Raw genomic sequence first — 16,089 nt, 5'->3', positions numbered from 1 at the left:
AGTTCAAACCAAGGTTCAGTTCCCCCCCTCAAAAAAAAAAAAAAAAAAACCTTATGTAGACCTAGTTTGATTTCTGTGTCTCAGAAATAATCAGTTTCCAACAGAAGTATATCTTATCTGCATGTGGTACTGGGAGGATTGGAAAGAGACGGGAAGGTAGAATAAGAAGCTAAAAGACATAGTGATAGGACTTGGTGTTATTCCCGATCTTTACCAGACCTTACTAATCTTCCTAGCTCAAGTTTGATTTCAAGAAAAAAAAAATGGTATTCCCATCAAGTACTTCTCTGTTCTGCCAAATGACAAAGTTCAAAGTTTGTGCCTGTGAATCCCAGCACTCTGGATGCCTAAGCAGAAGGACCAAAATTCAGGGTCTGCCTGGGCTATATAACAAAACTGTTCAAAGTCAAAAGAAAAAGAGAAAAAAGTATTGTCTTAGGGTTTTACTGCTGTGAACAGACACCATGACCAAGGCAAGTCTTATAAGGACAGCATTTAATTGGGCTGCTTACAGGTTCAGAGGTTCAGTCCATTGTCATCAAGGTGGGAGCAAGGCAGCATCTTGGCAGGCATGGTGCAGGAGGGGCTGAGAGTTGTACATCTTCATCTGAAGGCTGCTAGTGGGAGACTGGCTTCCAGGCAGCTAGATGAGGGTCTTAAAGCCCACACCCACAGTGACACACCTACTCCAACAGGGCCACACCTTCTAAAAGTGCCTCTCCCAGGGAAGAACATATACAAACCATCACAAATATTCTTCTTTACTGGGCAACAGGTCTCTCCAGCTCAGCCCACCCCTAGCACTGGGGGACGGCGACGGCGTACAGTGGATGAAGATCCAGATGAGCGGCGGCAGCGGTTTTTAGAGCGAAACAGAGCTGCAGCCTCTCGATGCCGGCAAAAGCGGAAACTGTGGGTGTCCTCCCTGGAAAAGAAGGCAGAAGAACTTACTTCTCAGAACATTCAGCTAAGTGTGAGTGGTACTGGGTGACTGTTGTGATTGTAGAGTCTGGCAACTGAGGCTGAACCTGAACAGTGCAGCTGCAGAGCAGAGGACAGGCATTCTTTACTTAGGTTAGATCCAGAAGTATGACCAGGAGTGTAAAGAGTCCCATAATAGTCAGAATTGAAACCTTCCCTTTAGCAATTGAGAAGGGGACTATCTCCTTCCAGATTTGCCACTAGCACAAGACCCATTTGGAATTTGAGGTTATAACTCAGAATGCTCACCAGTTGGAAGACCAGAGAAAAGGCAAGAATATACCCATCTGGATGAAGAAATCAGGTTAAGCACCCCGGGGTATGCTCTCTCAAATCATCAACAGAACCTGACTGAATTAGAGAACACCTAATGAAAAATGTGTTTACTCAGGCTGGAGAGAGAGCTTAGTGGTTAAGAGTACCAAACATGTCAGACGGTGGTGGCGCACGCCTTTAATCCCAGCACTTGGGAGGCAGAGGCATTCAGATTTCTGAGTTCAAGGCCAGCCTGGTCTACAAACTGAGTTCCAGGACAGCCAGGGCTATGGAGAAACCCTGTCTCGAAAGACCAAAAAAAAAAAAAAAAAAGTATATTCTATGGATCAGTAGGTAAAGTCACCTGCCATCAAGCCTGACAACCTGAATTCTACTCTTGAGATCACATGGTGAAAGCAGAGAACTTGTCCTTTGACCTCTACACATGCACAGTGTGGCATGTATGTGCCCACCCACATACATATACAAATAAGATATAATATGCACACAATATAAAAAGTATATCTTAAAAGGGGTCAGCCCTGATGGCTCAGTGGCAAAATGCTTACCACCAAGTCTGATAACCTGAATTTAATTTTTCAGATCCCACAACTTGTCCTTTGATTTACACACACACACACACACACACACACACACACACAGACTGTGATATGCACATATGAACACACGCAAAATAAATTTGGTTTTGTTTTTTGTTTTTTAAAGATTTATTTATTTTTATTAAATGTAAGTAAACTGTAGTTGTCTTCAGACACTCCAGAAGAGGGAGTCAGATCTCATTACGGATGGTTGTGAGCCACCATGTGGTTGCTGGGATTTGAACTTCGGACCTTCAGAAGAGCAGTTGGGTGCTCTTACCCACTGAGCCATCTCACCAGCCCTAAATTTGGTTTTTAAATTTATTCTTGACAATTTCATACCTGTATATAATGTATCTTGTTTACATTCATGGCAACTTCACTTTTCTAATCATTAAAACATTTCATTACAAAGATACTAGATGAATAAATTTCTTTTTTAAGTTTATGTTTCCCTCATAGTCTTCTTTTTTAAAAAAAGATTTATTTATTATTATACATAAGCACACTGTAGCTGATTTCAGATGAACCATAAGAGGGTGTCAAATCTCATTATGGATGGTTGTGAGCCACCATGTGGTTGCTGGGATTTGAACTCAGGACCTTTGGAAGAGCAGTCAGTGCTCTTACCCAAGGAGCCATCTCACCAGTCCCCAAATTTCTTTTATCTCACACACACACACATATATAGGGTAAAATCAAAGTTCCTTAATTCACCTTCCCATCAACAGTCCCAATATCTTCCTTGTAGATAAATGGGGTATAAACAGCCAGACTTTCATATTTCTGAATAGTTTTTATTTCTACTTTTTGTGGTAGAATTGGAGGGATTGGGAGTTGGTTTAAACATGAATGATTTAACAGTATCTCATGGAGACCTAGTGAAGGAGATGAAGGATCTTCCTTGTTCTTTTAAACTGCTGTATATTTCTACGTTTTGAGTGTGTTAGGTTCTATGGATCAGTGGACACTAACACTGTTAAATTGTTCATTGGAACAGTAGTGCTCCAGTAGACATTGCATCACTTAATTAAATGATTCTATTAAAACGATTTCTTACATATAATAAATAAATCTTTAAAAAATAAAATAAAATAAAATAAAAAGATTTCTGAGGCCAAGCTTGGTGATTTATTCCTATAATCGCAGCACTTGGGAGGCAGAGGCAGGTGGCTGGCTCTCTGTAAGTTCCAAGCCATCCTGGTCTACAAGTGGAACTCCAAGCCAGCCAAGATTACAAAGTGAGACATTGTCAAAAGAAACAAACAACAAAAACAGATTTCTAGAGGCACACTTTCTTCTTGGTCAAAAAAGCTTACGTTATTATTTAAGGTTAATCAGATTTATCCCAGGTAACAGTCATTTCTCTTTTCTTGTTATGAGTCCTTACTTTTCATTGTAGGCAGTTTCTGCCATTGACTTCATGACTTGCCAGATCATGTCTCAATTTGGGGAGGAAAATCTAGACAGCATTCTGTTCCTGTTTAACATTAGAATAATTCTAAAGTTAATGTTACAATAAATGGTTTGCTATAGATAGCAAAAAAAATAAGTTCATATAGATGTTTGTTGTAGTGTTTTGATATAACCAACAGTCATTAGCAGTCCAAGAATAAAAGATGAGTTTTGATTTTTGGTTTTTCAGGACAAGGGTTTCTCTGTGTAACAGCCCTAGCTGTCCTGGAACTCAAGTTTATGGACCAGTTAGAATTAAAGGCATGCATCTCCACACCCCAATTGCTTTCTTTTTTTAATGAATTTTCTTAAAACTCTTTACTTCTCTCCCCCTTTAGAATGAAGTCACATTACTACGCAATGAGGTGGCTCAGTTGAAGCAGCTACTGTTAGCTCATAAAGACTGCCCAGTCACTGCACTACAGAAAAAGACTCAAGGCTACCTAGGTGAGTGATTTGTAACCTAAGCTAAATCAGTTGGTAAATCACAGGTATTGAGTATCTTAGCTATTCATAAAGCCGTTCTTTCTGGTGCATTAGTCATTCACACACACACACACACATACACACACACACGTTTTTTCTTTTTTTTGTTGTTTTTTTTTTGTTTTTTGTTTTTTTGTTTTTGTTTTTCGAGACAGGGTTTCTCTGTATAGCCCTGGCTGTCCTGGAACTCACTTGGTAGACCAGGCTGGCCTCGAACTCAGAAATCTGCCTGCCTCTGCCTCCCGAGTGCTGGGATTAAAGGCGTGCGCCACCATGCCCGGCTACACACACACGTTTTTTCAATCTGTAATAGCAAGAACATCGGTAGTTCAGTCTGTGTTATCTATAACCACTGCAGAGAAGCGCATGCAGTACTTCTTGGATCTGTTTTATTTACATGCTTTACCATTTTCACAGTTCTCTCATGAAGTAGCCATTCCATTTGGAAGTGAGAAAGCTACTCAGATTAGATCACTTGCCCAAGTAAACAGTAGGAAAGTGGTAGAGGTCTTTTGATCCTAAAGACAGTCTTGGCCTAGAGAAAGATGAACAGCTGATGGTTCTTAGAAACTGAAAAGTTGGGACTTGAGGACAGAGTTCACTTTCTTTTTTTTTTTTAGATTTATTTATTTATTTATTTATTTATTTATTTATTATATGTAAGTACACTGTTGTTATCTTCAGACACTCCAGAAGAGGGAGTCAGATCATTACGGATGGTTGTGAATCACCATGTGGTTGCTGGGATTTGAACTCCAGACCTTCAGAAGAGCTAAGAGCTGTCGGGTGCTCTTACCCACTGAGCCATCTCACCAGCCCCTCGGTTTCAGTTTGTAATCAGAGATTTCTACAGACTTGTGCTCAGCATTAACAGTGTTACAAAATACATACTATAGTGAAAAATTTGTTATGGATAATTAAAACTAATAATTGCTAGTTTCCTTTACAGATTAAATTGATGCATAGAAACACTAGATATAGCAAATAGTGTTTTGGGGGCTGGTGAGATGGCTCAGTGGGTAAGAGCACCCGACTGCTCTTCCAAAGGTCCAGAGTTCAAATCCCAGCAACCACATGGTGGCTCACAACCATCTACAACGAGATCTGGCGCCCTCTCTGGAGTGTCTGAAGATAGCTACAGTGTACTTACATATAATAAATAAATAAATCTTAAAAAAAAAAAAAACAAATAGTTTTTTCACTAGTTGCCTTCATCATTTCAGAGATGTAAAATATTTCTCAGAGATGCTGAGAAAAAATTTAAGAATCATTATTAAATTGTTTATTTAAATGTTAATCTGTACTTCCAGGTGTGTTATTTGTTAAGCAAGTACTGACAGAGTTGTTGTTCTGTGCTAGAACAGATTAGGTTAGATTCCTGTCCTTGAAGAGCTTGTATTTTAGTATATAAGGCAAATTAAAAAAAAAAAAAAGGATGAAATATGTGGCTTGTGGTAAATGTGAAAACAAAAAAATAATACAGCTAAAGTATAGAGATTGCTCAGGGGGTAAGAGCATTTACTGCTCCTGCGGAAGGCCTGTGTTCACTTTCCAGCACTCATAACTATCGATAACTCCAGTTCTAGGTGATCTGAGATCCTCTTTTGCTGTCTCAGGCACCAAGCATGTACCTGGCTCATGGATGTATATACATGTAGCTCTGGCTACCCTGGAACTCTCTCTCTCTTTTTAAAGATTTATTTAATGTATATGAGTACATCATTGCTTTCTTCAGACAAACCAGAAGAGGGCATCAGACCCCATTGCAGATGGTTGTGAGCCACCATATGGTTGCTGGGAATTGAACTCAGGACCTCTAGAAGAGCAGTGTCAGTGTTCTTAACCACTGAGCCATCTCTCCAGCCCTGCCCTGGAACTCTCTATGTCAATCAGGCTGGCCTTGACTCATAGAGATAGGCTTGCCTCTGCCTCCAAAGTGCTGGGATTAAAAGCATGTACAATCAAACCCAGCATAAATCTTAAAATAATAATAACAGTAATAACATAACTAGAAATGGTGCTACAAGAATGCAGTCCAAGCACCCAGAAGGCTGAGACAGGAAGTTCATGAATTCGAGCCCATCCTGAGAGTCTCAAAAATACAAACAAAAAAAGAAGAAGAGGGAAGGGTCAGGCTTGGTGGTCCACACCTGGAATCCCAGTACTCAAGAAGCATAAGTGGGAGGATTATTGTAAATTCAAGGTCGCCCTAATCTATGTCATGAATCCCAGGACTGCCAGAATCCATAGAAAGACCTGCCTCAAACACAGACAGTGTGACAGTATGGGGCAGTGTCATTGGAATGAGATGGGGAAGTATTTGGAACATTTACACCCAGTCTTGGTAATAACAAGGACTTCAACTTTGCAGACCGGAGGGTGCAAAGCATAGGTACAATACGAAGGATCTGATACTCTGCTAGAGATCAGGGATATACAAGCAAAAGTAAGGCACTGTACCTAGAATAACTGTTTTAGATCCTGTTCATGAGCCAAAGAGGGTAAGGACTGAGTGTCCTTCAGTGTGCAGTCAATATATAATTTTCTACTCAGTCCTTATAATAACTCTTATTGGTGCTTAGTCCATTAAACTACTTATTTATTACCACAAAGATGTGTTTAACTACTACTTTGTGATATCCACATCATATAGGTACTTGATATAAGACATTGTCTCTACCTCTCAGAGATACATTGGGTCATTGTGAACCTGTGAATGAGAAAGGACAGATAGGGCCTCTTGAGGACTCCTGGACTGGGAGCTTCTGCTGTGTACCCCAGTGCCCTCACATGGAAATGATGCTCAGTAAGTGTCTGTGGAGTGAGTGAGTGTATGCCCTGAAAGCACAGGTGACAAGACAGTTTCCTGGGGGTAACAAGGAAGTGTTTACTAAGGAAGCAGTATTTGAATCTTCTTGAACCATTTGAAAGATTACTGAGACTGTCATCAAGAGATGGACACACCAAACTCAGACGTGGTGATACACATGAGTGCAATTAGAGCTTTTGGGAGGCAAAGGCAAGATTGAGAATTTGAAGCCAGCTTGGGCTACATGAAACACCGTCACAAAAAGACAAGACAAAACAATACACTTACTGGAAATTTTCCCTAATTTCATACATCTCTGTTGAAGCAGTTATAGAGACTATAGAGACATTTAGTAAAACTTGACCAGTGGGCTGGTGAGATGGCTCAGTGGGTAAGAGCACCCGACTGCTCTTCCAAAGGTCCAGAGTTCAAATCCCAGCAACCACATGGTGGCTCACAACCATCTGTAATGAGATCTGGTGCCCTCTTCTGGAGCGTCTGAAGACAGCTACAGTGTACTTACATATAATAAATAAATAAATCTTAAAAAAAAAAAAAACTTGACCAGCTACCAATACCTTTTTATGCAGCTAAGATGTTGTGTAAATGTCAATAAAATGTTATTGTCACTTTAGATGATAGTTATGATATAACTTATAATAAATATATCATCAGTGAATGGCTAATTGATAGGAGACTCTGACAGACTTTATATATGTTTTATGAATCTTGGCATTTGATTGTAACTTGGTATTTAATAGGCTTACTTATAATGCCAACTATATGCTAAAGGAACATTCTTTAAAATAGAATGGTTTAATTCCTTTGAAAATTAATAAGAGCAGATTAAGAGCTGGGCGTGGGCGTGGTGGCGCAAATCTTTAATCCCGGCACTTGAGAGGCAGAGGCAGGCGGATTTCTGAGTTCAAGGCCAGCCTGGTCTATAGAGTGAGTTCCAAGACAGCCAGGGCTACACAGAGAAACCCTGTCTCAAAAAACCAAAATAAATAAATAAAAAAAATAAAAGAGCAGATTAAGGAATTTATTTTAAATTGCTTTTGCAAATGGTGGGATGACTTAGCAGGCTTATAGCAGGCTTAGCTGGTTCACATACTTGATGCCTAGCCTGATGATTTGAGTTTGATCTAAGAGAACAAAGTCCTGAAAGTTGTCATCTGATATCTACGTGCCTGCTTTGGCATGTGTGTGACCATACATATACATGCATGCATACATACATACATGCATACATACATACATACATACATGTATATTCACAAATGCAAAATTTTCTTAAAGGAATGGAAGAGAGATTCATTTTCTTCTACAAAGAGAACAGGTTCAAAGATAATTTTAGATAATCCTGAATTATCTCCAGCCTATCTTCACTTCCAAGTAGTCTTTGTTGATTTCTGGAGCCAATGGATCACATCCCTTTAAGTTTTTCTTGGAGAAAACAAGTGGCTTTCACAATGGTAATAATTTAGTACAAGCTTCAGAAAGGGGCTTTTATCCACCTAGAATGTAAGTACAAGCTATTAGGAGAACCTCCTCCATCACAGTGTGTTAAATGTGATGCTGTGCCTGGCCTTTGGCTCAGATCTTATGTTTTGTGTCAGAACTTATTTTTCAGGCCATTCATGACTTGAGGTCAGGATTCTGGAGAGTTTTCTCCAAAAGGAAAGATGAGATTAATTTTCTTTTGTATTCTTTGTAATTATGACAAAGAAGAGTCCTTTCTGTTCCTCTGTCCTATTTTCTAACCACTTGCTCTCTACTGTTTGCCCTCCTTCCTGGCAGAAAGTCCCAAGGAAAGCTCAGAGCCAACGGGTTCTCCAGCCCCAGTGATTCAGCACAGTTCCGCATCAGCCCCTAGCAATGGCCTTAGTGTTCGATCTGCAGCTGAAGCTGTGGCCACCTCGGTCCTCACTCAGATGGCCAGCCAAAGGACAGAACTGAGCATGCCCATACAGTCACATGTGATCATGACCCCACAGTCGCAGTCTGCGGGCAGATGATGCCTCCCATGATGGAGAGGTCCCCAGCCAGAGCTCGCCCGCCTGAGCCAAGAGAGAGATCAACTTAACCCCTCCTGTCTGTCTTGGAATTGGGCAGTATGGAGAGGGAGAAATTGTGTGTTGTGAGTATGGACAGATGTGGGGCTTTTCTCTTTAGCCACATGATCATGTACGATTAACACCTGTACTAGGCGCTTCTGGCCCCAAAGCCACATAGATCATCCCCCAAGGGTAGGGTTTCTTATGTACCTACAGCCAAAGGCCTTTCCATATGGTCTGAGTAATCATCCCTGGCCCTGATGCATGTGTGCCTGTCTCTTAACACTAACCCTTGCACTTGTAGGTTTGGGGTTTCTCAGTGTCCCCTCCTCCCATTGACCTGTGGCTGTTACCTTCTTATTTCTTATTAGCATGCCACTTCCTGCCAGATAGAGGGAGGTGAAATTTGATGGCGTGTTACTTGCTGTCCCACCCCCAGCCACCACATGCACTCAGGACTTTGTCTCCCAATAGCTGCTTATTTGTCTCTTTCCTCCTTCCTAAACTGCAGTGAAAACATTCACTTGCTGAGAATGTAATACATTTAATGTATGAGGTAGCAGTGTTTCCCACCTCTTCCATGTGCTTTATTCCTATCTGCTACCAAAAACAAACACAAACAAAAAAAGCAAAACTCTGAGAGTTTGAATCATTTTTCATTTCCAAATCTATTGGTACCTCATTTCGTCTCTTGACTTTCCTTAGTCTAGTGGTGGGGTCTTTCCTACTTCCCCACTAGGCCTTGGGAACCTCATCTTGTGGCCTTATTGTTAGTGGCAATGAAAAAGGAGAGAGCTGGGGACCTAACTGGGCTTCCCTGTCTCCTTCCCTACCCTCCAGTTCTAATCATCAGGGCAGACAGGAACAGTGTAATTTAAAACTTGTTCCATCAGGTTACTGGATTAACTGATTCTTTTATGTTTTACAAGAGTTTACTGGCCAAAGTCTACATATTGTCATCTTTGGTCATCTGTGCTCCTGCCTCTCCACTGTGCTTCCCTGTCCACATCACTGCCTGTTCCACTATAACTACTTTAGCTCAGACCTCCTAGGAGTTGTCAGACAGTAGCTGCTTCTATTCTCTGTCCCTCCTACAGCCTCCCTTCTTTTCTAAGTTATGTTTTGTACCCACCAGTGTCCAGCACTCTCTCAACTATCTTCTCATCTTCTTACCCAGTTCTTAACCTACCCACTGGGCGTCTCTAGTCCTGAAATTTCGTTGAACTTCTCTATGGTACAGGCTCCAGGGCTCTGAAGCATCATGGTTGAGGTCATGGATGCTTTTGAATATAATAAGACTGAGTGGAGCGAGGAGGTATACATTTTCCTATGTATAATCTCAGCAGAGCACTCAGGATATGGCCTGTCTGTGAGATTGCTGTCTGTGGCTGTTGGCTGTCCTTATTTTATGGGTTACAGAGAGAAAATACACCCCTCCTCTTCTTCATCTTTCCTTGGCTCTGAGCTATGCAGGCTCTTCCAGAGCCAGAGGCCTGTGGATAGATAGGTCAGCTTTAATAGCTCTTGAGTTGAGAATCCTTCTCATTGTCCTAGAACCACCTTCTGCCATCTGCTCAAGCCAAGAGTCCTCTTTTCTAGCTCCATCTTAAGTATGCAGAAAAACTGCTTGCCTCATTTTTTGTCTTCCAAAATTCACTGTCGTGGAGGAATGAGGAAATGTTGTAGCTTATATGATTATTTCCTCAGAGTTTAGACTAGTGAGCCCATCCTGTGACATGTTTGTATGTTTTATGTAAATTTCCCTCCTGCTCTTTAGAGTCAGTGCTGAACAGGCCACACCCAGTAAAAACTAAGAACTGGTTTTATAGTCTTCTCCCACAGGGTCTTAACAAAAACATCCCCTGAGGTGACAAGGATAGCAAATGTCACAGCAGATGGTTGAGGGCAAGCCACCATGTCCAGGGGTTTCACTTGGCCTTAGAAACTCACAGCCATAGTTTGAGCTCAGGACTTCTTTAGATGGCTGCTTCCTAGGATTTTTTTTTTCCTGCTTATGAATTTTGTTTCTTTTTTTTTCTTTTAATTGTCTTGACTTCCCAGTAGCAGCCTTACACTAAAATATGAATGAGCTTATAGCTCCCAAGGCCCCCCTTGGCTATTTTCTTTCTCCATCAGTCAAGTGTTTAAGTCAGTGTAACTTACCAGTCTATCCTGGGTTGCATGTCTAGTATATGTGGAGGTTCTTTTTCACTTTCTTGACCCTCATGTCTGCTTCTCTTGAGTCTTTGTTTTCATAGCAGGAAGTTAGTATTGGGAGCTTGAATGATGCAGGGTACCAACAGAACCATTGCAGGACTGAAATTCCCCAGACTACCGATACCTCGGTAGTCGGTTCTCAGCTTCACTAAGAAAGCAGAGCAGCTGCTTATGCTGAAGCCTCTGTGACAGTCAAGGGGGTCATCACCTACATTATTGCTGCCAGGGGTCACAGCCCTGACCTTTGCCTTCCAGACTTAACTGAACCAGAACCAGATACCCTAGAGGATAGCAATAAACCCTTCTTGACATCTGACTATGATGTGTCATAGCGGGGTCTCTGGTCATGTCTATTTGGGGTTCAATATGCCTCTTGTATTTGAATGTCAACTCCTGTCCCTAGGTATAGGAAATTTTGTGATATAATTTCATTAAATAGTTTGACTAATTCCTTTTTAATTTATCTCAGGTCCTCCTTCTCCCCAGTGGCTTCTGAGGTTTGTTTGGTCTTTTAAGTATATCCCAAGCTTCTTGAAAATACTGGTAATCTCTCTCTCTCTCTCTTTCTGTGTGTGTGTGTCTGTCTGTCTGTCTGTCTGTCTGTGTCTGAGTATATGATTGTCCCAACTTTGTACTCCACTGCAGAACTGCATGATCTTAATCTTTTGGGGACACTTTCTGGTGAGGATTTTCACTTGGTTGTTTCTTTCATGTTAATTTTTGTCTTGTTCCTTTTCCATGTTTGAATGCCCTCACCAAAATCTCCCTCCATATATCTGACTTTCTCCTCCAACTTACCCACTGTTTTTTTTTCATTTTGGAGATTTTGTATACAGTTCCTAATTCGTGCATGTGTATCTGAGACTTCTACATCAACTCTGAATTCTTTCTCAGACTTCTCAGTACTTCTGGTTTTCATGAAGGAGAGATTTGTAGTATGCCCTGGTCTGCTGTTGTCTCATGTTCCTTGTGTTTCTCTGTGGAGTTTTGTACATCAGTCAGGATGGCTCTGTCCTCCAGTTTTAACTCATCTTTTCCCGACTCTGTTTTGCTTCATATAACTAAGCCCTTCTTCAGAGCTCTGTCAGAAAGGCGCTGAGAGTGTGGTGTCTCAGGCCCATGTGTGGTCAGAGGCCTGGTCTGTGCTCTTGCCACCCACTCCATATAACACAGAGTGTTCAGAGTCTCAAAGGCTGAGAAGCCGCCCAGCACGCAGGGAGAGCTGAGAAGGACACGGCCCCTTCACTCCCTTTCACTCCCTTCCTGTTGGCTGAGATGCCAGCTGCCTGCTTCCTTCCTCCACTCCTTCCCATGGCTGTAAGCACCAGACCACATACTTAAGGGAGCTGTGCTGGTGAACCTTGCCTTGCTGCCTGCCTTCCCTCTCCCATTCTGTAGCTCTTGACTCCTTCCTTGATTCACCTCTTCCGTCTCCTCAGGGACCTGCCCTCCAGCACCATCATCCTGAGAGATATAACTGTACTTTGTACAGCCTGAACCGCCAAAAAGACACACACACACACAATTCTTCCTCTGGCTTCTGAGAGGCTCCTTAAAGGTGCTAACTGCTGAGCTCACTCTCCCAGTGTGTCCCCATCCTCAGAACACATTTCCATTATCTATTGTACCCACCAAAAAGAAATATGTACTTCTTGTGAAAAGAAAACCGTAGTCTGTTCAGATGTGTCTCACAGCTGTGTGACACATGCCTTCATTGCTATGCTTTCTCCTTTCTTTAGCCATGTTTGACCAGGGTGGGAGGGGTGGTGGGACAGGACAGGTGAGGATCCTAAAGCCTATCAAAAGACCCTACCCCGCTCCAGTCCAGCTAAACATCCTTCTTACAAATTCTGTTTCTGTCTGTATACATGCATATGCATAGACAAATCCCCCTATTCCACCAGCCTGGTGATCCATAGGAGTGAGCAGTGCCTGCTGGCCACATTCCCACCGTTTGCACGGTTACTTTGAGGTAAAATCCTACCCTAGAATGAACAAAGGCTGGTGAAAAGTAGGGCAGATTAAGGCAGCTTATGTTCTTGCAAATGCAAGTTTCTATTTCAGCTAGTAGGTGTTTTCTTTTTCTGTTTTGTTTTTTAATGTAGAGCTGGTAAGCTATAAGCCAGCAATTGTGAGTAAGGCTTTAGCTATTAAGTGGCTGTGAGCACTAGTTTCATTGACTTTACCTTAGGGCAGTGGTTCTCAGAACATGGTCCAAGAGCAACATCAGCAGCACCATCACCTGAAGAACTTGCTAGAAATGTACTCTCTGGGCCATCCCAACCTCCTGAGTTGGCCACTCTGAAGGTGAGCTTTAGCTAACAGTCTCTGCTGCTAGTTCACACTAATGCACGACAGTCCCTAGCGGACAGGCTGGGAGCATCTTAGCTCTGGGATGACAACGATTACTTTAAATGTCTTCTCTGCCTTAGAATTGATATTTTTATTTCCCCCAGTCCTTCCTTCCTCCCTCTTCCATTAAAACAGCCACCACCACATTACTCATCTCAAATTCTAGGTTGGTCTTCGTTCTAGTCTTAGCTCTAAAACTCTTGCTTGCATTGGTCTGGACTCATATTTCCTTGCAGGCTACTAGTTCTGCATTCTTGGTGACTTTAGCTAGCAGGAAGGCCAGGAGTGGTGGTGGCACATGCCTTTGATCCCAGCACTTTTGAGGGAAACAGAGGCAGGCAGATCTCTTTGTGTTCAAGACCATTCTGGTCTACATAGGGAGTTCAAAGCCAATCATAGCTATGCAGTGAGACCCTGTCTCAAAACAAACAAAATCAACAGGAGCCTTAGTTGTCCATTTCTTCCCTGTGCACACACCACATCTCTTACAGGAGGATTAGCCTCCACCCCCACAGTGGAGCCTCCTACATCCTGATAGAGTATATGTTGAGAAGAAAGCCATGTGTATCTATGAATATAGCTGTGTTCTATATCCTTTTGACATGTAGCAATACCTCTCCATCCTCAAGGAACTCAACCCAGTCTGGGCCTCCCCAGGCTCCAGTGGTAGACTCTGACAGGTGGGAGGATACAGTGCTCTGGGCTGTTTTGTTACAAAAGTGTCTTCTGTCCTTTCCCTCCACCCAATTCAGCATGACCCCTGTGAGCAGGCTCTCACAATCTCCTGGGGCAGGGCTGAGGCAGGGGCTTTCAGCTCTTCTCCATAACTATCCCTTCTTCCTTCCCCTATGCCATTTAGCAATTATCACCCAGCCTTGCCTTCTCCCTCCATCCCTTGCCCTGACATATACTGTGCCTTATTTATGCTGCAAATATAACATTAAACTATCAAGAGAATCACTGGTATGTTTGGTGCTTCCCTACGGCAGACTCATGGGGCCCATTGGTCACTCCTAGAGACTCAGTAGGCATTTGTGTCTGACCATCCTCTCTCCCTTCCACTTCTTAGGGCAGAACTAGCAGGCTCTCTCTGCTTTCAGTAAGTAACATGGTGTTGGAAAAGGCACAGAGTTCAGATCTTTAAACTGCCTCAGAGCCAGGGCATCACAAAAACACTGACCAATGGGAATGCTGAACACCCTGACTCTTTCAGTGTTTTATGCTCACCCACTTCCAACAATTGAAAGGAAAAGTCCTACTCCCAAGAAAGGGACTTGGGATTGTACAAAGAGGTAGACAAAGTCAAGCTTTCTCCAGAGACTAGAAGGAATAGCTGGAGAGATGGCTCAGTAGTTAAGAGGAAAAACTGCTCTTGTCTCAAAAGATCTGTTTGGTCCCCACACCCATGTTGGCTGGTTTACCACTGCCCTTAACTCCAGCTGCAAGGGATCTGGTGCCCTCTTTTGGCCCCCACAGGCACTGCACTCACCTGCATAACCCTTCCCCCAGCACACACAAAAAAAAAAAAAAAAAAAAAAAAAAAAAAAAAAAAAAAAAAAAAAAAAACATTTAAAAAGAGAAGAAGATTGGAAACTCGAGGCAAACTTTGTAAAAGCAGATTAAAGCTCACAGGAGAACAGGTAATGATCAGGGTGAGGAAGACAGACAGGTGAGCCACTGATCCTTCCTGTATCTGTGTCTTCCACTAAAAGTGGAAACTACCAAGGAGACAGACTGAAGAACCTGACAAAAGACAGAACAGGTACCTCTAAGGTTTCCTGGTAGAACAGGTCTACTGGGTTGGTGTCTGGTGAAGGACTCAGAGCCTCCTTAGGAAATGGAAACACTTGCTGGCCATCACTGTGTGGGGCCCAGCAATTAAGGTACTTACTGCCAAGCCTGAAGACCTGAGCTTGATCCCTGGATACATGTGGTGGGAAGAGAACTGGCAAGGTGTTCTCTGAACTCCACATATGCTCTGTAGGGGGTGGGGAGCACACAGTATGTCCAAAGAAAGAAAGAACATTACTAAAAGCTAAGACAGAGTCTGGAAGAAGACTGGAGAGGTGGCTCAGTGGTTAAGAGCACTTGCTGTTCTTCTAGAGGACTTGAGTTCCGTTCCAGTTAGGTGCCTCACATCTGGAATTCCAGCTCCTCAGGCACCTGCTCTTGCAGACATACAATTAAAATTTTTTAAAAAAAAAAAATTTTTTTTTTTTGAGACAGGGTTTCTCTGTGTAGCTCTGACTGTCCTGGAACTCATTCTGTAGACCATGCTGGCCTTGAACTCAGAGATTTGCACTACCTCCCAAGTGCTAAGACTAAAGGCATATGTCACCACAGGCCAGCTGAGATCCTGTATTTAAATAAATAAGTCTGGAAAGTGATAAATAAAACTAAGTCTAGAAGATGAGGATCCTAGCACAAGACAATGTAACAGGTTAGAATGATTAATTTTTTTTTTTTTTAAGATTTATTTATTATATGTTGTAAGTACATTGTAGCTGTCTTCAGACACTCCAGAAGAGGGCGCCAGATCTCGTTACAGATGGTTGTGAGCCACCATGTGGTTGCTGGGATTTGAACTCTGGACCTTGGGAAGAGCAGTTGGGTGCTCTTGCCCACTGAGCCATCTCACCAGCCCAGTGAACCAGCTTCTTTGTGAACTTAGTAGCTTCGGCCCAGACTCCTGTACTGAAGCAGCAGTGCAGTGAACACAGAGTGGCTGCTGTGAGAATGCTGTGTACGCAGCCCATCTGCTGTTCAGGAAAGCTTCCTGATAACAGGGTTAGATTTTTTTTTATTGTTCTCTGGGTGCTGGAGATTGTGCTCAGGGGCCTCCAGCAAGTTGCCTCTTTGTTGTTTGTTTTTGTTTTGT

General features: G+C 42.5%; 1 protein-coding gene across 4 annotated transcripts in view; it reads left to right on the top strand.

Moving 5' to 3' along the window:
• Positions 1-14,171, top strand: part of Atf7 (activating transcription factor 7) — a 93,897-nt gene extending 79,726 nt beyond the window's left edge. For 2 of the 4 annotated variants that reach the window (XM_021182999.1, XM_021182998.1), the window contains exons 10-12: positions 776-973; positions 3,629-3,737; positions 8,386-14,171. In XM_021182999.1, the coding sequence (XP_021038658.1) occupies positions 776-973; positions 3,629-3,737; positions 8,386-8,603 (525 nt within the window). In that variant the 3' untranslated portion in view covers positions 8,604-14,171. The remainder of the gene's footprint in view (positions 1-775; positions 974-3,628; positions 3,738-8,385) is intronic. The other 2 variants (XM_029469751.1, XM_029469752.1) reach the window with 1 other exon arrangement.
• Positions 14,172-16,089: the final 1,918 nt, after the last annotated feature.

Source organism: Mus caroli, chromosome 15 (genome assembly GCF_900094665.2).
Source record: "Mus caroli chromosome 15, CAROLI_EIJ_v1.1, whole genome shotgun sequence".
NCBI lineage: Eukaryota > Metazoa > Chordata > Mammalia > Rodentia > Muridae > Mus > Mus caroli.
This window is presented reverse-complemented; position numbering and strand designations above follow the sequence as displayed.